This window comes from Vulpes lagopus, chromosome 12 (genome assembly GCF_018345385.1).
Source record: "Vulpes lagopus strain Blue_001 chromosome 12, ASM1834538v1, whole genome shotgun sequence".
NCBI classification, from domain to species: Eukaryota; Metazoa; Chordata; class Mammalia; order Carnivora; family Canidae; genus Vulpes; species Vulpes lagopus.
In genome coordinates, this window is record NC_054835.1 from 69,763,411 (window position 1) to 69,789,648 (window position 26,238).

At 37.1% G+C, this 26,238-nt stretch overlaps 1 protein-coding gene across 9 annotated transcripts in view; it reads right to left on the bottom strand.

Annotated features, from left to right (window-relative positions):
• Positions 1–578: 578 nt before the first annotated feature.
• CLOCK (clock circadian regulator) overlaps positions 579–26,238 on the bottom strand; it is a 132,982-nt gene continuing 107,322 nt past the window's right edge. For 8 of the 9 annotated variants that reach the window (XM_041724391.1, XM_041724388.1, XM_041724389.1 and 5 more), the window contains 7 exons: positions 24,111–24,211; positions 23,498–23,587; positions 20,124–20,276; positions 19,078–19,287; positions 18,160–18,365; positions 11,297–11,552; positions 579–8,389 (listed from right to left, as the gene is read on the bottom strand). In XM_041724391.1, coding sequence (XP_041580325.1) covers positions 8,210–8,389; positions 11,297–11,552; positions 18,160–18,365; positions 19,078–19,287; positions 20,124–20,276; positions 23,498–23,587; positions 24,111–24,211 — 1,196 coding nt within the window. In that variant the 3' untranslated portion in view covers positions 579–8,209. The remainder of the gene's footprint in view (positions 8,390–11,296; positions 11,553–18,159; positions 18,366–19,077; positions 19,288–20,123; positions 20,277–23,497; positions 23,588–24,110; positions 24,212–26,238) is intronic. The other variant, XM_041724395.1, reaches the window with a different exon arrangement.

Here is a 26,238-nt window from a genome sequence, read left to right on the forward strand (position 1 = left end):
TACTGTTCTCTGCAAACAGCAGCGCTGCGTCTCCCGGCGGCTGTGTGCGGTTCCCCCGTGCAGCAGCCCTGCCAGGGAGTAAACAGCCTCTTACAAGTAGCAGTAGCACACACTGAGGAGTTGCTTTTGGAAACTTCTAAGGAGTTCTCCAGCCATCGTAACAAGGGCCGTTACAGGGTAGTAAACACGATGCCTGTGTGTGAAAATAAAACTCTTCAGAGAAATTTCAGGTTAAGTCCCCAGACTATACCGTTAGTCCCTCCCCTACTACTGCTTTCCATTGTTATACACACAGCAGCCAAGTAGTTACATTCTACCTTCTTCCTGGAACAAAAAGGATAATTTCTTGTTAGAAAGTAGCTGGGACCATCCCAGCCTGGGCCTAGTAGCAGTGGTCCGGCGGGAGAACCAGCTAGATACTTGAATAACAGCGTAGCTTTCTGAGGCACCACAATCTTGTAACAGGACAGAACTACTCAAAGAATTTGGTAGCTCAGACTTGAAGCTACAAGATACAAATGGCTAATACTGTTATACTCTACTGCTGAATAAAAGAAAAGAAAATGTCATTGGTATTGATTTTAAAATATTTAATAGTCTTCCTTTAAAATCCAAAATAACGTGATTCTTACAAGTTATGTGCCACATAAAGCAGGTGTTATTTTTTGAGAAATGCAGGTGATACTGAAAAACATAGCACTGAGGTATTTTTTATTTTTAAAATTGAATAAGGAAACAAAGTCTGGATCTAATTATTTTTACATTTACCAAAAGAAAACAAAACAAACAACAAAAAAACAACCAATGCTACTGCTTGGCTCTTTTGCTAGGATTTTAGGTTCTGAATACATTACAAAAGTCTATGGGAAAGCATTATAATAATAGTACATGTGGTTTTAAAAAACTATGCACATCATAACCTGGAGAAATGATCATACACCAAGAGGCCTGAGTGGAGGTAGGCTAATAAAAACATTTTACCTCTTCTCAAAGGACAGCTCTGAAAAACAAGTGCAACCAATTGTAACACCAAATTGAAATGGCAATCAATATTAAGTTGGTAACAAAATGATCCACATTTTATATAATATTGTATTTCTAAACACAGCTCATGAAAATCATCAGAAAACCTAATGTAGCACCATTGAAACCATTCGCTATCCCTTCTTGCTTCTGTGCAATTTAGGATTTGGGCAGAAGACAATACCTACCTAGGAAATGTCAGTCTCGTTTTTGTAAATCAATATGGATTTCAGTTAAATGTTTGCTTTAGGAAAAGTGTAGGTATTCTTAAGATCGGCTAGCCACTTATAACTCTACTCTTCTGGAAGTTAAGAACAATGGGCTACATCTAATTTTTATTTAAAACCAAGAACCAAGCAGTAAGGACAGAAATGTCAAGAGTCGCACACCAAGAACCACACAGAACATTAGAAAGAGTTTGGTGTATGTTTTTACAGCCACTAACTGATGTTAACAATTAAAAATTTACAAAGATAAAACTTTTTTTTGCACTAACTGGTTTCAGTACAGCACTGAATGTGACTCATCTTTGGGCTTCAATCTCTACATAGAGTGAATGTGCAAGTGCCATACCGAGGCCCTTCCCCAACTTACGCCATACTAAAATAGATCTCAAAATAATTCTAGAATGGTCTGAGAATTACAGCTGTTCTGGCTGACATGAAAAAAAAGAAAAAAAAAAAAAAAAACCAAAGGACATTTCCTGGCCAACTTTTTTTGCTTCATGATGATTGTCTAGTTACATAGAATACATCAGTCTAAGCATAATAGAGTTTTCCTTCCATTTTAACGCAAGTACTGGCACAACCCTTCCCAGCAGTGAATTTGCACCAGTTACAGACCAACTCAAAACACACATAAAACATTTGTCATTTTTAAAGCGATGTCACAGTTTGTTTCCTCAAAAATTTAAAAAGCATACATTTGAAAAATCACATTTTCAATGTAACCCTCAGAGTTAAACATTTTTTACAATACTAAATCCAACTTGTGGTTGACGTGCTTTAATTACCATTCTCTAAGGGGTTCGTTCCAACAGCTAGACAGTATGCCCTGTACCTGGCCTGTGAGATTCAGGAGCTGCTCGGGGAGCCCTGGCGTGGAGAATTCTGTTCCAACACTACTAGGTAAGGAAGTATCCTCAAATTTCTAGGCTTCAAACGGTCAGACACTACTGTAGTGGACAGTGCTGTGTATGGAGGACTTTTGTTCTTAAAGGACCAAGCAAACAGTATAGTGAGCATGTAACAGTATGCTATATAAAGACAGCAAACATTTTTTTGTAGAGAGTACAGTGCACATACATTTTTCCAACTATATTTAAGGACTTTAAATGGATTTTTGTATGGACATGATAGTGATGGCCATTAGAAGATGCTGATCGTCTTACTAACATTTTCCCAAATGGGCAAAACAGAGGCGATGTGTGCCATCAGTTCCATCATACTGGCCTTTGGCTGCGTTGGGGAAGCGATCATATAAAAAGTACCCATAAAATAGAAAAGGCAGCAAGTGAAACTAGAAAAAGGCTGGAGCTATACAAAGCAGATTTGGAAGGAGTTACCTTTATTTTTTCATTATTTAATTGAGAACAGGAAGGAAGTGCAAGGACCATCTGGCTTTGTCCCTCCACTGCCGTCCCGAAGTAAAACAGTTTTGGATTGGCCCAGGGAGAGTCCTCATGAAGGCTAGAGACTGAGCCCCAGATAAGAAGAGTCAGTTCTTTAAAAGATTACAAAGCAAACAAAACAAACCACAAATTAAATACATGACAATGTGAAATCACTTTGATGAGAAAACAACACGAAGATATTTTAAAATATAAATAAATACATTTAGCCATTTTCATTCAAGAAACCCAGAGAACTGCTTTCAAAGCAATTGCATCTTTAAAAATCACTTTCTAAATTCTTCCATAAATACTCACTATTTTGATTGTCACTTAATGCAGCACCTCAGTGTTTGCTGGTGGTGGTGATGGAATTCCACTTAAACAGTCTCTTCATAAACTATATCCTATTTCACTAAAGACTGTTTCCCTAGGAAAACCCAGGCAACTTACAAAATATTGTTAAATACTCAAAGCAGAACCTGCAAAGTATTATTTTATTTACGAAAAACAAGGAATGTAGTGTTAAATTACGACAAGGGGAAAAATATGCAAAAACAGTCACATGGAAAGAAAGTTTTAATTTTTAAATGTCCACGTTGGCTTAACTTCTTGTGAGCTGTTCAATACTGTTTTAAATATCCTGAATTAATAACTATACCAACGAAATTCATCCCCACAGTTTCCACAGGGGACATTTTAAAAATAAGACCAAATTATACTTTTCTTCAACCGAAGTAGTCTTTTTCTCAGTCCTTTTTGTGCAAAAATATTACAAGAGCAATTCAAATGGAAACACTGAAATGACATGCCAACATTTCAGAGCACATTTAAAACACCCAGAATAATTCGTGAAAGTATCGTATTCTAAAATATTACTACCAATCACTTTTAGGTTAGTTCTACACATCTATTCACACTGTTGCAATTTTCCTAGACCTCTGAAAATAAACAGGCTCATTGGTCTCTTTTGGTGTCCACACAATAGGCAAGATAGGTTTACAATAGTGTCGAAATGGAACTAGGCATCTACTATCTCCTGACTCCACCACATTCAAAACCAAAGTCAAAATTCATTTGGCTACCTTGAAATCACTCCCATAAACCTGCTACGGTTCACTGGATCTAAACATTTCTCAGAAATGTGTCATTTTAAAATTTCACCTAAGTGATGATTTGGGGATCCTTTAGAAATGGTAATGCCTAAGATAATAAACTTTATCAAAATGAATAGTTGCAATAAAGTGCTTGTTACATTTCAAAATGATGCTTTCAGACTGTGGTATGTTGTTTGAAGAGTGTGTGCTATTCCTACAGAAAGGATCCCCGGGCATGAGAGTTGGGTCCTCTCACCTGTCTCAGAAAGCAGCAGCACTATCTTTTGGTAGGCTGACGATAGGCACGTTACCCATGCGGATGAGGCTATGCTAGTGCTATGGCAAAAGGGGGAGTAAATTAGAAAAGTGGGAGGCATGTGGAGGGTTCCTACTATATTCATAGTTATATACAAATATATTAAATATGCTATAAAAATAGTCGACTCTTTTCCTTTGCATTTATTTCAGAAGCTCCTTTCAGAGGAATGCTCACCCAACCCAAACAAACTTAAAAGGGTCTCTTTTCTAATCACTATTAAAATGGCAAGTGCCTTTGTGCTGTTTCTTTTCCACTATTTGAAAATTCCAATCCACTTACTCCTGGCTAGACTCACTCAGCAATAGTAATATCCAGTGTTTATACCTTCCAACACTGACTCCCAAGGACTAAGAGTAGTAGGGTCACAGATATTGGAGAGGTTATAGACTTGAATGAGTTTTACACAAATGTTCACCAACAAACTTTCAATCATCAAAGAAATAGAGGAAAAAAAGGTAGAAATGAGCAATACTAGAGTAAAATGCTATTTGCATTCCACTTTAAATAAAAGGTTCACCTCACTGTAGTGGAAACATCAGAAAACAAATCGAGTAATATCCAGTTTACAATAATTTCACCTGTGTGGAGCCAGAGAAAGTACTATTTTAAGGGGCCCCTTCCTAAGGCTTCTTGAACAGACTCCTCTCCCTCTAGCACGATGCCCTGCACTGAGCTGCGTCCCTCCGTGCCCTGAACTAACTGCAAGCAAACAGCTTTAAGGCAATGACCAGAAGACTCTAGCACTTCTGAAACCAAAAACAGCATTTTCACTATTCTGCACTGAGGATTCTATAACATAAAACTATTCAGTCACTGGCATCCTTTTATTTCTAGTACATTCCTGAACCAGATTTAAGTGACAATGCAGAGCACAGGGCTCAAATCACCCCCTCAGCTTAGGACACAGTTCAGAGACTGAACGGTGGTATTTGCTCTTGTGCAATCCCCATCCCTCCTATTTGCTTTTTCTCCAATACATTCTACCCCAAAACCGGAGTAACTTTTGAGTGTCTAGGTTTGACACCACTCTTAGCAGCACTTTGATCCTCGCAGTCCTCACTCGAGTTGCTGAACAACATGACAGCAGTGCCACAGCCGTCCAAAGCAGGGTGACGGCAGAGCAGCAGACCTTTTCCCATTGCATCAAGAGAATTTCTTACCTAAAAAGTGCCACTCAGAATAAAATTATTTTCAGGAAAAAACGAATCTCCGTGAGAGTAAAGCAGAGGGAAGGTAAGGACTTTTAAGTAGCTGCAAAGTGTCTCTATTTGGTATTCATTACAGAGATTTGGGATTTTAAGGAACAACTTTGGCTACAGACATGAAGAACAGGCGAAGGCCGAGTCTTCATCAGAACACTCAAGTCTCAATGATGGCAGAGGGCGGGAGGGGTAGGGACAGCTCTGGGCCCAAGTGCAAGGAAAGCGGGAGGAAAGCACAAAAGGAAAGGAAGCAGCTGGTGCTTACTAGCTCTTCGACTTCGTACGGACAAGCAGAGGGAAAGCAGCCAGCTGTTCCTCTCTATTCAGCAATCAATTCTAAGCAGGGTGAAAATGAGCTGTGAGGAACAACAGGAATTATAAAACAACATTTTATCTAACTCTCCTTTCCAAATATTTATGAGGATGGAAGATACTTGAAGGAACTGTTGAGAATGTGAATAGTCTACCTACAGATTGGCCTTGTGGCTTGCCTTACGCTTTGCCTTCGTTAACCTAAGTACACAGTACTCACAGTTGACCATCTTTCCTTGTAAATATGGTATTTAGAGGATAAATCTTAATATAACAGTTCTTCAGATCTTCTGTGATCCATACCACTAGATATTGCCAATAAACAAATGAGGCACAACTCAGATATATATATGGAATGGCATGATAAGGTTGAGAAAGGCAATTTGAAAGGGGAGAAAATTAATACTGTTGCCATATTCTACTGTTGTCAATTCTGTCTATGTGCACCTATGCTCAAGTTACACACACAAACACACACTGACAACTATTCTTGACATTCATGAGAAAGTCAGAAATCTCTTCATCCAGATCATTTAGCTAGAAGAGGAGCTTCTTGATATGTTAATTATTGATTGGTATCTAGTGACACTTCCTTTGTAGAAGGGTAGGTACCAACTTTCTTTGGTTATTTTCTTTTTCACTCTAACTTCCTAATTTAAGTGTGGCCAGGTACAGTTGTCTATAGAAAGACAAAGTACATCCCTTCGGGAGGAGAGCAAAGTGGAGGACAGGAAAGTCTTAAGAACTGAGCTTAAGAGCAATTCTGTAGTAGGTTATTTTCATTGCTCAAAACCTTTTTCTGTTTAACAACCATAGTTCTGTTATACATACTCTTTTTAAGATCAATTTTGATTCATTACAGCTTGCTATTCTCCCTTTCCTCAATAATAATCTTTGATATTCTAATACGGTATTTCCATGAATCTTCCTTTGCTCTATAGTTGTAAATTTAATTATTAGTACCATAAAAATCTATAAAATGCTTTTTAAATGTAATTTATGTTGGAATTTATTACCTTTAGAATCTAATATTGCCAAATGAAATCTTAGTGCATGTTTAGAAAGCATGTGAGTTACAATATTCTAGTGTTATGGTGAAGGCAAAGCCAATTCCCACTCCTTTTTTCTTTGTGGACTATCAAGATCATATTGAGAAAATATTTACAGGTAGTTCTTAACCGTCTGTTTAGCTTGGAAGGAAGATGTTGATTTAGGAAAAACAGTTGTGTGATCACATCAATGACTCTGATAGTGTTAGGATGTCACCTTTTATTTCTAAGTTACTTCTACTTCCAGTCCAAGAGACTCAAAGCAGTCTTCATAGGAACTTAGGAGAATCATAATGGCACTGACACCCACATGCTGTTAAAAATGTACTAAGGTTTCAAAACTGCTACTGAAACTAGACAATGAGTTCAAGATGGTGAATTATCACCTGAATCAAAATCAAGGCACTATGGGTTTTTTTTTCCCTCAAATAACCCTGAATCATTTCTGACTAAAAGAAGCATTGAAATTGTGAAGGATAATAAAAAGATCCCAACAAATCCTAAAAGTTAAAATTCCCACCAGTGAGAATGTTAAAAAGTGCCTAAAATCTTTTGTGTGCAAATTTTACTCCTATAACTGGAACATTCTTGAAATGACTTTCAGGCTTATTGAAAGCCGTTTACACAACTATTTCCAACTATGAACTATATCAAAATATGTGACCAAAACTTCCAACCACCTAAAATCAGTGCAAATCCTATTTTCAAACATAAATGAAAATTAATGAAATGAGGGATATTTCTGAGTAACTTGGAAATCCTGTTGTTTCAATAATTTAACCTAGAAAAAAATATCCATTCCCAGCAGCACATCATACCTCACTGAACAAACTGTGACATCACAGCCAAAGTATGAACAAAAAGCCTTGTGCCCCGGAAAAGTGAGTAGAACACTATTGTGTTGTAAACATAAGGGGAAACAGAGAACCTACTAGTTTGCACATGGTGTCAGAATCTAAGGAAATATACCTAAGAGGAGATAATGCTTTCATGCAGCTTACAAAATGTTTTGCTTTCTCTCCTTTTATCCAGACACATACATAATTTTTTTTACAGCATCTGTACATAGAGAATTTGAACCACACAGCATTCTGAAATTACTATCCAATCATTATCTGAAAAGGGAGAGGAAAGGGGAAAGGGGGGAGGGGGCCTACTGAGTCTACTGGACCATTGTAGCATCATTGTAAGCAACCCCTGACATGACAGTGGTGTGTCCTCTGTAACACTCGAAAACAGGCACAGAACCACTAAAAGTTACTAACATTGTTAGTGCCTTTCTCATTGACTGGAGGTCATGTTTCATAGCTGAGCTTCTTAACATTTGGCAATATACTCTTTCCATCAAAAAAATAACTGGGCAAGTAAAACACTGTCAGAATTGGCTATGGCCCCATGGTCATCTCCTGCTGGCTGGTATTTAATATACATCTGTAGCACTAGGCAGCATTTTCCCTGCTAACGAATTCCAGAAACTACAACATTCAATACTGCATCTTGTGAAACTGCTGGAACTTTTCCTTCTAGCCTCAGATCATCTGAGCAACTGTTATGGGACAAGCCCTTCCTCCCCCGAGGTCCGAGAGGAGGAGTGTGCGCTACTGTGGCGGAACCTTGGAAGGATCGGTCACACTGTCAGTCCTGTGCCGGCTCAGCTGCTGCTGTTGCTGAGACTGGTGCTGCTGGTGATGCGACTGAGGGAAAGTGCTCTGTTGTAGTGGAAACGCAGCAGAGAGGATAAGCTGAGTTGAAGGATTCCCGTGGAGCAACCTTGAAGTCTAAAAGACAAACGCATTATACAATATGGCTTTACCCCAGTCACACTGATTACATTAAGATTTACTCAAGTTTTTTTTACCCTAGATAGGGACAGAATCCTTAAATTCCACATAACCTACATCCTTTTTGACCTCTTATTTAAAAACAATAGTTTGGAAAAGATTTATGAGGCTTCCCTTCTTTTTGAAAATACAGAATTTTTTATTTTTTAAGGAATCTGAGCTAGAGATCTTTTGTTGTAGAAATAAATCTACGTCTTGAGACAAACCACAGTTTTTCCCTTTATAGATCTTAAAGACCACAATTTTAAACACAGATTAAAATGTAAGCAGAGCCAAGAACACATGAAACAAATACTGAGGTCAAATGACAATACCTTCTGCACAGGCTTGTTCAGAGGTCAGAGCAGCACTTCAGTAGCTGAGAGCACTGGCCCCTGGGTTCAAACTCTGGCTAACCCATTTCCTAGACAGGGGACTTGCTCAAACTATTCTCTGGGGCTCAGTTTCTTGATTTAAAAAATAAACACAGTGCCTCCACATTGGGTTTATATGAAGATTAAATGTTAACATCACTATTATTTAGAAGTACCACAAAAATGAGGGCAAAGTTAGAGCCTTAAGTCCTATATGTAGGAGTGTGGTATTAAAAAAAAAAAACAAAAAACAAAAAAAAACAAGCCAAACAAGGACACAGGATCTTCAGATCAGAAGGTCTGGATGTGAATTGTGCTCTGCCATTTATTAACTGTGTAACCCTGGGCCAAGTCTCAACTCCTTGAACCTGTTTCATCTGATTACTATTTCTGGTGATACAAAGAAAATTAGCCCAAAGAAAGTGGATTTTTATAACGAATGTCCTTCCTTCCCACTGACAACACGACTTGATGCAGGGCTCCTAATCTAAACATAGGACTGTGATGGGAGATTTTTGCAAATATATATAAATGACATGTGTGCACCCACGCCCACATATAAGCATACACACAGAAGGACAGATCCTTGAACCTTAATCTTTGCCAAGGACCTAGAAAAGCTTTTTTTATTCTGGACTTCTGTGATTTAGGAGAAGTTTTTGTAACATAAAGAACTCAGGATATTTGTGAGCCTTACAGGATTACAACAGAGGCATATTTTGGAGCCGGAGGTTACATGATCAAAGACAAACTGTGTATTTACTATCTACACAGAAGCGTATTCTAAATGGTGCTGCTCATCTTATTTCTTTAGGGGGGTCCCATGTCTTTGGAATTCTTTCTTCAGAAGTGAGGGAGAAAAGAGTGTTCTTTCAAGGGCCTTTGTTCCCTGATAGATTTAGAAGACTTGATCTTAAGCAACTTCTTTAAGCTTTTGCTCAATTCTGAGTATTATTTCCTCTAGATAATAGTTTATAACTTGTTATAAATTATTGTCATTAATTCATTTGTAACAATAGCTAACCTTGTCATTAATAGCTGCAATACAGTCTTAAGGTCTAAGGGACTGTCAGTACGACTCAGAGATATTTAGGCAACTAATCTGTTTTAATTTTCTGTTATCACCAAGTTAAGAACTCTATTAGCACCATAATACGAAGGGTGATAAATCAATGACATATGTATGCCCCCGTATACAGTATAATACTGAATCTTCTAATCACACCGTATGTTGTGTAACTCTAAAACTCCCATAGTATGTATGTGGCTGGCCTGCATGGAATCATCTCCAGCACATATCTGGGCTAGCCTTTATTCAAAATTGCTCTCCGTAGGCCAGAAGGGAAAAAGCTGGGTTTCAGATGTCATAATCTGCTACTGTGTACTCCAGGGAGGGTACTAAGGTCCAGAAATGTATCCTGCTGAATTCCTAGCTGAGGATCACAACGTAGGTAACTTTCTTCCATTTCTTTATTTTTTTTATTTTTTTTTAATTTTTTTAAAAAATTTTTATTTATTTATGATAGTCACAGAGAGAGAGAGAGAGAGAGGCAGAGACACAGGCCGAGGGAGAAGCAGGCTCCATGCACCAGGAGCCTGATGTGGGATTCGATCCCGGGTCTCCAGGATCGCGCCCTGGGCCAAAGGCAGGCACCAAACCGCTGCGCCACCCAGGGATCCCTCTTCCATTTCTTTAGATAAGTAGATCTAGTCTACTGATACATGGGATATGTGATGAAATATGTGTCTACATATTTAATCTGGGTGTTTACTACATTAATCAAAACACTGCTCATAAATGACAGCTAGTTTTGTACCTTGTAACTATCTTCAGTGATTTACATGTATTGTTTACCCATGAGGTATGAACTATTAGCATCTCCATATTATAGATAAAGAAACTGAATTTTAGTAAGTAACCTGCCAAAGGTCACACAGTATGTAGCATAGCAGTGACTCAACCTCAGGGCAGCCTGACTTGAGAGCCCACACTCTCAATCATGATATACAGCCTGCCACAGTATTTCTCCTCTGACATTAACTTATAACCAAAATCATTATAAAATTTAATCCAACATAGTAATTTAAGATAATGCCTATAACTAATTCTTCTAAAATCCCTTTTGATACCTTTGCCATGTAGAAGTGGTGTGTGATGGGCCACTAAAAGGAGGAAAGAGTCTGAATTCCAGAAACTCTAGCTAGACAGAGTGCTATATACAGTGCTTTGATGTGGACAGCAAGTAGCTACTTATTCTATCTAGTAGTTCAGACAATTGGGTATGTCCAAGCAGAGCTAAAAGTCTTCCAAAGACCAAACAAGGGAAGAAAAAACAGCTAATTGGGACAAGCTTTCTCCCCTTCCAGAAATTTAACTTGTACAATAAGCTTTTATGGATTTTCAGATGACTTCCAAAACTGTTTTTTTAATGTCTAATTCCACTATACAGAAGTAAATGGGTTCAGGAGAGTTCCCCATGGGGAGAGTTACCTGTAAAAACTGCTGCGGTGGTTGGGTCAGCTGAGCCTGAGACGGTTGCTGAACTGAAGCGAGCTGCTGTTCCTGGGAGCTCTGCTGCTGCTGCTGTTGTGTGACTGACAGTGTCTGTGACTGCTGCTGTTGTGTAGCAAAAGTAGGGTAGGCGGTCACGACCTGACCCATGAGCATTGTGCTAGGTACCATCACTGCCCCACAAGCTACAGGTGCAGTTACTAATTTGGTCACGAGCTGCTGACCTTGAGAAAATCTGTTAATAGGAAAGAAAGGGAGTCAGAAGTATAAGGCATAGGTTATAAAAGGCAGCGGGCTGAACACTAAGATATATCCAATGATATTGTCAGTTTAGTTTTTAAAAGCTGTAGATTCCAATTTTGCTTCATATTTGTTTTTAAGGATTCCTCTGGGAATACCAGTAAAACAAAAATGTATATAGCAAAATGAAATGATCACAAAATATAAATTTTTTGGATATCCACATGCAAAAGAATGAAGTTGGACCTTTACCTTACACCACATCAAAAATTCACTCAGAATGGATTAAAGCACTAAACTTAACAGCTACAACTATGAAACTCTTAGGAAAAAAGGGGTAAAGTTTCATGACACTGGATTGGGCAGTGATTTCTTGGACAGGATGCTAACAGCACAAACAAAAGAAAAAAATAGATAAACTGGACATCAAAATTAAAAACTTTTGTGTATCAAAGGGAAAGAGAAACCCTTTGAGAATGGGAGAGTGGGAGAAATTATCTACAAATCATATATCCAATAAGGTGTTAATAACTAGAATATATAAAGCAACCTATAACTCACCAACAATGTGATTAAAAAATGGGCAAGGGTCTTCAATAGATGTTTTTCTAAATAAGATACACAAATGGTCAACAAGCAAATCAAAAGGTGTTCAACAGCACCTATCATTAGGGAAATGCAAATCAAAACAACAACGAGATACTATATCACATCCATCAGATGGCTATTATAAAACAAACAGGAAGTAACTAGTGTTGGTGTAGATATGGAGAAACTGGAACATGCACTGCTGGTGGAACATTACAATAGTGCTATTATGGAAAATGGTAGGACTGTTCCTTAAAAAATTATATACAGAATTACCACGATCCAGCAATTCCATTTCTAGATATATACGCAAAAATAACTGAAAGCAGGATCTCAGATATTTGTACACTCATGTTCATAGCAGTATGATTCACAATAGCAAAACAATGGATGCAGCCCAACTGACCATCAGATGAACAAATAAACAAAACATGGTACAGTCACAAAATGAAATATTATTTAGCCTTAAAAAGGAATAAAATTAGGACCCCTGGGTGGCTTAGTAGGTTAGGTGGGCAATTCTTGACTTCAGCTCAGGTCATGATCTCAGGGTCCTGAGATCAAGCCCCCCACAGGGCTCTGAATGTGGAGCCTGCTTAAGATTCTCTCCCTCCCCCTGTCCCTCTCCATTCTCACTCACTAAATCAATCTCTCTCTTTTTTTTTAAAGACGCTATTTATTCATTTATGAGAGACACAGAGAGGCAGAGACACAGGCAGAGGGAGAAGCAGGCTCCATGCGGGGAGCCTGACATGGGACCCGATCCCAGGACCCAAGGATCATGCCCTGGGCTGAAGGCGGCACTAAACCACTGAGCCACCTGGGCTGCCCAATCAATCAATCTCTTAAAAAAAATAATAATAAAAGGAATAAAATTCAGGCACATGCTACAACATGGATGAACCTTGAAGACACTGTGCCAAGTGAAATAAGCCAGTCACAAAAGACACACATATTGTACAATTCCATTTGATCTAGAGTACCTAGAGTAGTCAAACTCAAAGACTTATGTGTTTAGAAAGCAGAATGGTGGAGGAGGACTAGGGACTTATTGTTTAATGGATATAGTGTCTCAGTTTGGGAAGAAGAAAAAAGTTCTGGAGATTGATGGTAATGATGGTCACAAATGTATGAATGTACTCAATACCAATGAACTGTACATGTTAACATGGTAAACTTCATGTATATTTTACCACAATGAAAAAAAGTTTTAAACTTGTTAAAAAAAACATCTTTTTCCTTTTTATAAAATTACTAGGTACTTGGGAGTCATGTATGTGGCATGTGTCCATTTTGCTAATCATGAATAAACTTAGAGCTATCATAAGGGATTTTTATTTTTTATTTTTTTTAATTTATTTTTTATTGGTGTTCAACTTGCCAACATAAAGAATAACACCCAGTGCTCATCCCATCAAGTGTCCCCCCTCAGTGCCCGTCACCCAGTCACCCCCCGCCCCCCGCCCACTTCCCTTGCTACCACCCCTAGTTCGTTTCCCAGAGTTAGAAGTCTCTCATGTTCTGTCTCCCTCATAAGGAATTTTTAAAAACCTCTCTAGGCTTACAGATGATACTTATACTGCAAGTTGTATCTTATAAACACAATTCAAAATTAAATGATGTTCTAACAATGAATAAAAGTACCCTCAATTTATAAATTCATCAATGCAGCATAGTACCCATTGTGTTAGACTTCACTAATATTTGCTCCCTCCCCACCTTCCTTCTTCTATTTTAATAAAAAAGCAACAACAAAAAATGATGCCTGTTCAGGGAACAATATTATTTCTATTTGCCCCTTCTGTGCAATGAAGTTAGTTTCTAACATTGGCCATTACAGAGCTATGACTCCACTGTGAATGGACCAGGACATAACTGCAGTGATAAACTGTGTAAAGTATATAATGGTATTACAGTTAGCAGAAATGTACTTTATTATTTATGTGGTCTATAAAACAAAATAAATCTATTTTTGAATCCATACCAAATCTTTTTTTTCCCAGTTTTTAAAATTCATTCATTCACTCATTCATTTATGTAATCTATACAACCAAACATGGTGCTTGAAATCACAATCCCAAGATCAAGAGTTCCAGGCTCTTCTGAATGAGCCAGCCAGGCAGTCCACTGTTATCTAATATTCTGTTGAAGATTTTTACATCTAAATTCATGAGTGAAATTAGCCTGTAGTTTTTCTGATTTTGTATGGTCTTTGTCTAGTTTTTCAAACCTATCAGGGGAATTCATACCAAATCCTGAAAATAAAATACTCTATTTCATATACACTTCAGGACCAAATGAGTTACTTAATGCAAAAAAATATGTATAAAAGAATAAAAAATTCATATATGAAGAATTATGCCCAAAGATAAAGTAACATTTACAAAGTGGCTTAGGCACAGAAATACTAAATGCTCATTTCTTTGTAATCTTAAAAAAAATTGTCCAAACTGCTCTCTGATAAAATGTGATGAGACTATTTCATCCATCTCCAGCGCCAAGAGACATTCTTCAAACTACTTAATTCTCACTTCTGTGGCTTTGTTTAGAACACCTTTTGTTTAGAAAACTCTTCTGAGACTCCCTGACACACAAACACCCAAAGCCTACTCTTTAAGACTCAGGCCAACTAGATGGCTTCCCTGGGGAATTCTATCAAACGTTTAAAGAAGAAACCATACCTATTCTACTAAAGCTGTTCGGAAAGACAGAAAGAGATGGAGTAATTCCAAACTCGTTCTATGAAGCCAGCATCACCTTAATTCCAAAACCAAAGACCCCACACCAAAAAGGAGAATTATATAGACCAATATCCCTGATAAACATGGATGCAAAAATTCTCAACAAGATACTAGCTAATTGGATCCAACAATACATTAAGAAGATTATTCACCATGACCAAGTAGGGTTTATCCCCGGGATGCAAGGCTGGTTCAACGCTCATAAAACAATCAATGTGATTCATCATATCAGCAAGAGAAAAACCAAGAACCATATGATTCTCTCAATAGATGCAGAGAAAGCATTTGACAAAATACAGCATCCATTCCTGACCAAAACTCTTCAGAGTGTAGGGATAGAGGGAACATTCCTCAACATCTTAAAAGCCATCTACGAAAAGCCCACAGCAAATATCATTCTCAATGGGGAAGCACTGGGAGCCTTTCCCCTAAGATCAGGAACATGACAGGGATGTCCACTCTCACCACTGCTATTCAACATAGTACTGGAAGTCCTCGCCTCAGCAATCAGACAACAAAAAGAAATAAAAGGCATTCAAATTGTAAAAGAAGTCAAACTCTCCTTCTTCGCCGATGACATGATACTCTACATAGAAAACCCAAAAGACTCCACCCTACGATTGCTAAAACTCATACAGCAATTTGGCAGCGTGGCAGGATACAAAATCAATGCCCAGAAGTCAGTGGCATTTCTATACACTAACAATGAGACGGAAGAAAGAGAGATTAAGGAGTCAGTCCCATTTATAATTGCACCCAAAAGCATAAAATACACCTAGGAATAAACCTAACCAAAGAGGTAAAGGATCTATACCCTAAAAACTACAGAATACTTCTGAAAGAAATTGAGGAAGACACAAAGAGATGGAAAAATATTCCATGCTCATGGACTGGAAGAATTAATACTGTGAAAATGTCAATGTTACCCAGGGCAATTTACACGTTTAATGCAATCCCTATCAAAATACCATGGACTTTCTTCAGAGTTGGAACAAATTACTTTAAGATTTGTGTGGAATCAGGAAAGACCCCGAATAGCCAGGGGAATTTTAAAAAAGAAAACCATAGCTGGGGGTATCACAATGCCAGATTTGAGGCTGTACTACAAAGCTGTGGTCATCAAGACAGTGTGGTACTGGCACAAAAACAGACACATAGATCAATGGAACAGAATAGAGAATCCAGAAGTGGACCCTCAACTTTATGGTCAACTAATATTCGACAAAGGAGAAAAGACTATCCACTGGAAAAAAGACAGTCTCTTCAATAAATGGTGCTGGGAAAATTGGACATCCACATGCAGAAGAATGAAACTAGACCACTCTCTTGCACCATACACAAAGATGAACTCAAAATGGATGAAAGATCTAAATGTGAGACAAGATTCCATCAAAATATTAGAGGAGAACACAGGCAACACCCTTTTTGAACTCGGCCACAGTAACTTCTTGCAAGATTCATCCATGAAGGCAAGAGAAACAAAAGCAAAAATGAACTATTGGGACTTCATCAAGATAAGAAGCTTTTGCACAGCAAAGATACCGTCAACAAAACTCAAAGACAACCTACAGAATGGGAAAAGATATTTGCAAATGACGTATCAGATAAAGGGCTAGTTTCCAAAATCTATAAAGAACTTATTAAACTCAACAGCAAAGAAACAAACAATCCGATCATGAAATGGGCAAAAGACATGAACAGAAATCTCATAGAGGAAGACATAGACATGGCCAACAAGCACATGAGGAAATGCTCTGCATCACCTGCCATCAGGGAAATACAAATCAAAACCACAATGAGATACCACCTCACACCAGTGAGAATGGGGAAAATTAGCAAAGCAGGAAACCACAAATGTTGGAGAGGATGTGGAGAAAGGGGAACCCTCCTGCACTGTTGGTGAGAATGTGAACTGGTGCAGCCACTCTGGAAAACTGTGTGGAGGTTCCTCAAAGAGTTAAAAATAGACCTGCCCTACGACCCAGCAATTGCACTGCTGGTGATTTACCCCAAAGATACAGATGCAGTGAAATGCCAGGACACCTGCACCCCGATGTTTATAGCAGCAATGTCCACAATAGCCAAACTGTGGAAGGAGCCTCAGATGGATAAAGAAGATGTGGTTTATGTATATAATGGAGTATGACTCAGCCATTAGAAACGACAAATATCCACCATTTGCTTCAACGTGGATGGAACTGGAGGGTATTATGCTGAGTGAAGTAAGTCAATCGGAGAAGGACAAACCGTGTATGTTCTCATTCATTTGGGGAATATAAATAATAGTGAAAGGGAATATAAAGGAAGGGAGAAGAAATGTTGGGAAATATCAGGAAGGGAGACAGAACATAAAGACTCCTAACTCTGGGAAACGAACTAGGGGTGGTGGAAGGGGGGAGGAGGGCGGGTGTTGGAGGGGAATGGGTGACGGGCACTCAGGTGGACACTTGACGGGATGAGCACTGGGTGTTTTTCTGTACGTTGGTAAATTGAACACCAATAAAAATTAATTAAAAAAAAAAAAAAAAAAAAAAAAGACAGATTCCCAATATATGAAATAACTTCTTCAAAATATTTGTTTCCAGGTCAGCTATTTGGACTACCCACTAAAATAAGTCATAAATGGGTTTTTTTCTAGAATGGCTCACAAAATAGTGTATTATATAAATGTAAGCACTTGAGTTTTGAAATCAGATACCCAGGCTTAAATTAGAAACTACTCATTGCCCCCTTAACTACCTATAAGCCCCTGACCAAATTACTATAAACTCACTTTTTTCTTATCCTGGAAATAAAAGATCCAATACATACTTTTTTAAAAATGTGAGAGAGCGTATTTTGAGCACCTAGTAGAGTACCCAACAAACTCAAGAAAGTCAGCTACTTTTATTCCATAACATATATAAGCTATGGTAGTATAAACGTTAACCACTGTTACTGCATGAAAACTCATCAACATTTGTATTCAAATGATGAAAGTGTCATAATCATACATATATAGCACACATAGGCCATAAAACTCAAATAACTGTGTTATGGAGATTGGATTCTAAAATATTGGTGGAACATTTCTGGACAGGAAACAAATTTGTTGTTATTCTTTTATTACTATGTCCTTAAACAATGGACATATTCTGCATTTTTATTTCTAATTCAAGAACGCTGGCAGGAGTTAGCTACAAACTAAAATCATGTCTTTATAAATCAAATTAACTATTTTTTAACCAATCAGTTTCTACAAATTTGGAATGACTAACGCAATATGACAACCACCTGATCTGTCTGTCCTGAGTGAATGTAGTTACTGCGGCGCTCTGGGTACTGTTCTGCGGCATGCTGGATGGAATCTGGACCATGCCTCCGGCTGCCGGCTGAGAGATCACCATAGTGTTATAGAGCGGCGCTGTGAGAGTGCTCTGCGTCTGACTGGGAAGAGAAGTTTGCTGACTGTGCCCACTCAGTACATTTTGTTGACTCTGCTAGAAAATAGAAGACATTACAGATGAATTAAACAAAAAAATTTTTTTAGGAAATACACCACCACTATTCATCATTCCAACAATAGTTGACATGACCGAAAAAGAAGAGGCAGGACATATTACTCTGGGAGAAATCTAACTACAAAGGACCAAGACTTATAGTAACTGAGAATGAATTAGTCTTCAATATCTTGTTGGAATAGAAGCTATGAACTTGAGAATTTCTGTTAATGCCCAAAGTGAGTGACTGACATTAGACATCCTTTACAGATTTCATTTACCCTTGGGATTTACAGCCACAGATGTATACCAATTCCCTGCATCAAATTTCCTGAATTTTTATGAAATTCCCTAGAATACTGATTACATTATTACTACTCTAACAGTATATACTTCACCTGTAGTAACTTGTTTCCTGGTCAGCCTCTTTTGTAAGTTCAAACTTTTTAACATACAGAAGTAGTCTGCATGTGCATTTTAAATGAACTACAAAATTCTTAAATGTCAAAATACTGAAAACATTGATAATATCAGCAATTTAACAATTTTTCACAAAATATGTTAATGATCACCCTCAAAACTAAGCTTTCTAATTATTACTATTAAAGGTTAAAGTACGGAATGATTCCAGACAGATTTCATTTTTGTTTCCACAATAGTATACATTTCAACCACTGAACATTCCATACCCCACTGCACTTGATAACGTTACCTGACTTGATGTACTCTGTAAAGTCTGCTGTGGTATCATATGTTGAGTTGTGCCAATGTGTCCAGTATTCATTCCACTTTGAATTTGGTTAGTTTGAACGACCTGGCCCTGCATATTTATAGGTGCGAGTTGCTGGATGTTAGATGAACTTCCAGAAGAAAGTTGAACAGAACCAAAATTCAAACCAGGGGTTGACTGTTGTAAAAACATCTTTAAAAATAAAGATTACATTAAAGTGAACTTTGTAGATTAAAAACAAAGAAGAATGAGAGCAATTTAAAAAAAAATAGGAAGCAAAAACAAGCTATGAATTAAGTTTTTAAAAAGCAAATAAGAGGATGGCTAAGTCACTTTGAGTGAACAATTAGCAACAATAAACAATTACTGAATAAAACATAATTCATATTTGTTCTTCCAGTCATCCTAACCCTATTGTGTTTCCAATTGTCAGAAAAAGGCGTATAAACTTCAAAACCTCCACTTGTTTGAACATCTTACATATTGGGCATTGTCTGTTCTACTAGCTACCCAAAAGGTCTACGGACCTGCGGTTCTGCATCACTCACTGTTTATAATGTATGGCATTAGATAGAAGTAGTTTTAACTTAAAATTTCCCTACCCCAAAATCTAAGTCTCCTCTGAGAGATACAACTTTATAGTGGCCCTGTCCTTTGACCAAGTAAGACTAGTTCAAATCATATCTTCTAGTATTTTACTAAAATAATGACTGATGACTGATTTATAAACTCTGTACCTAAAAGTCTATATAAAATATTATTTTTCTATTACGGGTTTAAGCTTACTAAAAGTTAGACTGCTAAAGGAGACTCCAATCTGGAGAAACAAGGATGTTGATGGAAATACTCTTAGGAATGAATCTGACTGTAAATGCAATCATACTGAGTAGGTAACCACTGAGTATTTACTCAACTAAATTGATGAACTGTATCTCTTACTTATTTTTAATTAAGAAAAGTCAACTTGCCTAAGAAACTAAAATATAAATGGCTTGCTTTGCTTGTATTCAAATGTAATAACAACTTACTTGCAGCCCTTGACCATGGACCATTTGAAGTTGTTCCTGAATTTTTCTTAGTTCTTCTTGTTGTCGATGAATATTTGCTTCTATCATCCGTGTTCGTTGCTCTAATTGGTCTTTGAGATGCTGCATGGCTCCTAGTTGAGCTGAAAACTGAAACTGAAGTACCATGTATGGGAAAAGTGTAACATATTTTAGAATCACTTACTCTTCATAATTGGGAAAAATAAGTAGAATAAATAAATATATCATGAGATAAGAATGTTATGCCAGTTATCAATGTATTACCTAATTCACCCACCTTTGCTTGGCTGGACCTATAAATATTTGTCAGCAGACACAAACTTAGTCATGTCAGTAGATGGAGCTAGAGGGATACTGCAAAGGGAGTAATTATTACTGAAAAGGGAGATGACTTTCCAGCAACTCTTACTGGCCTCCTAATGGGATGCTCCCTTGCAAATTTTGCTAGTATCCCATCAGGTGGCTTCCTACTCTCCAGCCCTGGTCTGTGGCACCTCAGTGAACCGTTCTTCCATCAAGTGGCTGCTGCAGCCATATCAACCCCAATGGAAAGTGAGTTTCAACCTGGCTGGAGAAGAGTTTAGGAGGTTGGGAGAGTTTTCCAACTTGTTCCTTCTTTGCATAGTCTCCGTCTCACTAACTGCTCTTTACATCCATTTTCCTATATTCTTTAGAATTCTGTTACTAGTTAATAATTTTTAAAATTATTATCCCTATTTCAAATTTCTGGTATGGCTTCTGCCTTCTGACCGGATCTTGACTGATTAGAAGTACACACTGGCATTAGAAGACCAGAGCTCACGAATGCCTCGGTGGCTCAATTGGTTAAGCCTGCAACTCTTGATTTTGGCTCAGGTCATGATCGCAGGGTTCTGAGATTGAGCCCTGACTGCGTCTGGCTCTGAGCTCAGCATGAAGTCTGCTTGAGATTTTCTCTTTCTCCCTCTCCTTTTGCCCCTTCCCTCTCACACACGGTGCATGTGCTGTTTCTCTCTCTCTAAAATAACTAACAACAAAAAAAAAGACCAGAGCTCATATTGTGGCTCTACCATTTCCTAGAACAAGTTGCTTAATTTCTACCATTTAACAAATGAAAAAGTAGCCTGCTCCTAGAATTATTTATATCAAATTCTGTTATCCCTAGAATGTCCTCTTTGTATACACCATTAGGTTATAAAAATCTAACAGATAACTAACCATATTTTTACTCATATTTTCAACTGAAGCTGTTCTCAGACAAGTATGAAATGTAGGCTTACAAACTAAGTAATTATGAATGAAAAAATGCATACAAGAATGAAAACAGTTATCCTACTTCCAGGATTTTCAATTTTATTTCACTGTTTCACTTGAGTCATAAGCAGCTTCTATTTACTAGCTTGAAATTTAGCCACACTTAGTGATTCATCACTTAAGTGTATACATGCTCATTTAATTATTTCCATGAATATTTAGTTTAGAACATAGTTTAGCAGAAAGAATTCCAATTTATTGGAAAAGCATCTTAATCTTAAAATAGTCTCCTACAGGGGCACCTGGGTAGCTTAGTCAATTAAGTATCTGCCTTCGGCTCAGGTCACGATCCTGGGGTCCTGGGATTGAGCCCTACACTTTGGGCTCCCTGCTCAGCGGGGAGCCTCTGCTTCTCCTTCTGCTCCTCCCTCCATGTACTCTCTTGCACATGCTCTCTCTCTCGAATAAATGAAATCATAAAAAAGAAAGTCTCCTTGAGTGAACTGCATCTAAAAGTGAGAAATGCCCTCCCACCAAAAGATTTTTTCTCTATCTTCAAAAGTTTGTGTTGAGGATACTGAATATTACTCTTCAAAAGGTATACAACTCTGACTTCTGAGGTTGACAATCATCAGCTCATATCCTACATTTGATTACACTATGACAAAATATTTCAAATTTTGTACCTCAGCTCCCTCATGCCTTAAAAAAATATTATCCAAAATGTTATATTTATATCATATGATGTATTTTATCTTAAAAATTATTTACACCTTTGGGTAAACATTATATTGTCATCACTTAAAGGATTTCTATTAAATGCAAACAAAAGATACAAACAGAAGGCACAGTAACAGGAAATAAAAAATAAAAGGAACTAAGAGGTAAAGTGGCTTTCTCACTGAACAAAATATGAGATCTGACACTTATTAACATTTTTGACATAGTAGACATTATTAATTTCATGAAAATATCCCTTAAAATGTTAAGAAATAGTCATTCAGTATCTTGAGATGAGTGAACAAATAATATTGAAAGTACATCTAAATATTTACATAAAAAATCTGTTAACCTTCAGAACAAAAAGCATTTGAGGACTCAATGTTGATAAAAACTATTATGACTACAGATAATACTTAAGCACCTTACATGATCATGTTGCTGTAAGTCAAGATTATGATGTTTAGGTAATTTACAACACTGTCAATATATTTGTACAGGTCTCATATAATGGCTATAATTATGTACATATAATTTAAATAATAACCATATAAGATAAAGGTATTTTTAGAAAACCATTTTTACCTATTGTTAACTATCATCATTTGAAATACTAAGTGAAGATATATTTAAGCAAATAAAACAGTTTGGATTATTTTTACCACTACCTAGTATTTTTAATGTGTTTGAGGCACTGAACGAATGCAGAGTCATAAATTACAAGTTGGGAAGTTATAATCAGAAGTAACTTCGTGTCCCTTTTGTAATACCTCTCCTCTGTCTTGCTATAGGCCCCTTCAGGACTCAGCCCAAGCAACAATTCTTCCAGAAAGTTTTCTTTCACTTCCTCAGGCTGCATTAGGAGTCCATCTAATGCACTCACATATCAGCCTATACACCTTAAGCACAGACTACATAACATTTGCAATGCAGTTCTATGTCATTGCTTCTAAATGTTTAACAGTATACTCGTATTTGTACTGCCGGCACCTGCAATAACTCAAGGAACTCAATAAATGTCCCATATACAAATGAATGGATACATGAATAAAATTACTCGATTCTTCCAATATCCATAGGAATAACAAAATCGACAGCTATATTTCATCTTTAATATCTTTCTGTCTGTACTCTCAGTGGGGGTGTTATAGCATATAAACCAGGATAATTTTTTGTTGTGCAAAACTGTCATGCATACTGAAAGACAACTAGCATCCCTAGCCCCTGCCTATTATGGGTCAGTGGTACTCCACAATCACTGACAATCAGAAATATCCCCCAGACATAAATGCCCACAGGTGAGATTCACTGCACTAAAAATATATAGATTTTTAAAATCTTTATTAGCTTAAAAACAACTTATCATTTTAAAATACTTAACTCAAACAAATAAACAAAAATACCTGGGACATGCCTTGTGGAATTGGTAAATTTGCAGCTTGAGACATCGCTGGCTGTGTTAACGACTGACCAACAGACTGGGAATTTATGGACTAGGAAGCAAAATAAAAAATAATACTAGAGTGACAATTACTCCCCTCCATAAGTACTTCCACAGAAATACCACATGGCATCTTTATAACTGAACTACAATTTGCCTCATAACATTTTTAGCTGAGTACAGGTATGCACATCTTCCCCTCTACACTGGACATGCCTATTCCCTATTTATCCTTTTATCTTCTAAGACATCTGCCACATTATTTTGCATGGGCTTTCAAGAAAAGTCAAATGGACATAAAAGTGATTAGTATTCAAAACTGGATATAAAATGGTTTAATTATTAACTTTTCTTAATTAAAAGAAATGTCTAACATTATACCTGGAAAACAAGCAAAAGGAGTATGTTTGAGAACTATTTCACAAAAAGGGAAAGATTGCAAGTGTTATTTATCAACAGCTATTTTGATCTTTATAGAAAAGGATAATGAATTAATGAATTTCTAAAGATTTACATGACTTCCCCCTCCTTCTAATAAATCTTTATTCAGAAGAATATTAAGTAGGAAAGTTTACCTGACTACTAAATGATGCCCTCCTTGGCGCCATCTTTTCATGAGATGGTAAATGTGGTCTGGGAGGAGTGCTAGTGTCCGTTGGGATCTTTGTTGGTGTTGCTGAGGTTAGTCAACAAAAATGAAATAGTGTTAGTACTTTATAAAATGTAATTCCCAAGGATTAATCTCAAAATGGATTTTGGTGAATAAAAATAATATTTCAATTATTTTTCTAAATTATTTTATAAAAGGGAAGTCTGACAATAAGAGGATTCATTTTGATTACTTCTTTCTTAAGGACAAAGAAAATCTTTGAAATAGGCAAACTTTAAGCTTAAAAATGGTTACTAGTCGGGCAGCCTGGGTGGCTCAGCGGTTTAGTGCCGCCTTCAGCCCAGGGCCTGATCCTGGAGTCCTGGGATCGAGTCCCGAGTCAGGCTCCCTGCATGGAGCCTGCTTCTCCCTCTGCCTGTCTCTCTCTCTCTCTCTCTCTCTCATGAATAAATAAAATCTTAAAAAAAAAAAAAGGTTACTAGTCCCCAAACTCAATAGTAAAAAAACCTAGTAACTCAATTAAAAAATGGCCTAATGACTTGAATAGACATTTCTTCAAGAAGATACACAAATGGCCAACCAGAATATGAAAAAATGTTAAAGGTCACTCATCATCAGGGAAACACAAATCAAAATCACAATGAGATACTACTTCACACCTGACAAGATGGCTATTATCAAAAAAAACAAGAAGTGTTGCTGAGAATGTAAAGAAATTGGAACCCTTACACACTTAAAATTGGTGGGGGATATGAAACGGTACAGTCACCGTGGGAAACAATAATGGAAGTTTCTCAAAAAATTAAAAATAGAACTATTTTTAGAACAAATATATGTGATCCAGCAATTTCACTTCTGAGTATTTATCCAAGAGAACTGAAATCAGATCTCGAAGAGATACTAGCACTCCTATGTTCACTCACTGTAGCACTATTCTTTATAGCTAAGATGTGGAAACAATCTGTCTACTGACAGATGAATGGAAAAACAAAATGTGGTAATATACGTACAATGAAATACTATTCAACCTTTAAAAAGAATGAAATTTTGCAAGTTATGACAACTTGGATGAATCTTGAGGACATTATGCTAATAAGCACAAAAACCCAAAGATGAAAAGACAAGTACTACATGACTCCATTATATGAGGCATCTAAAATACAGAAATTCATTGAATCAAAGAGTAGAATGGTGATTGCCAAGGGCCGTGGGGGATAAAAGAAAATAAGGAGTTATTAATGAATGGGTAAACTGTTTCCGTTAAGTACAATGAATAAGCTCTAGAGATCTGCACTACAACCTACAGTCAACAATAATGCATTGTATGTTTAAAAATTTAAGAGGGTAGACTTCACTTTAAGCATTCTTATCACAGTAAAATAAGTAAAACAAAATATATAAAAAGAGAAAAACAGCTTCAAAGGGGAAACTTTTTTCTCCAACATTTCAGAAACTCCATGTTTAACACCTCTAATGGTCTACTCACAGTGTTGAGTGGTTCCAACAACCTTTTTCCTTACATAGTTTTAATACCCTGGGAAATAAAAGTGCTAAACTCTTTAAACAAAAAAAGGTCACTAATTCAATGATAATTATACAAGTCTTCATTAAAAATAAGAACTAAAAATAACTTTCAAAAAGCAGGCTTAAAAAAAAAAAAAGAGTGGCTGGGTGGCTCTGTCAGTTTAATCATCAGCTTAGGTCATGATCTCAGGGTCCTGGCTTTGAGCCATACATAGGTCAGACTGTCTGCTGGGTGGGGAACCTGCTTCTCCCACTCCTTCTGCTCCTCTTGCAACTTGTGCATTTGCACTCTTCCTCTCAAATAAAAAAAAATCTTAAGAAAAAAAAAAGCAAACTTAAAGAACACTGGCTGGTTCTACCAGTAAATAAAGGAATAAACAGTTTTGCTTTTTTATTTTTAAGGGATGGTTAAAAGCAACTTAACAATACCAACACTACTACCTAAACATTTTATAGGCTTCTTTATAAACTTAATTCTTTGTTAAATGTGAGTGACATGCTTTTTGCTCACTGGAAGGTTAGTATATTTCAGAGAGGCAAAAATTTATCATTTTGAAGTAGCATTTCAC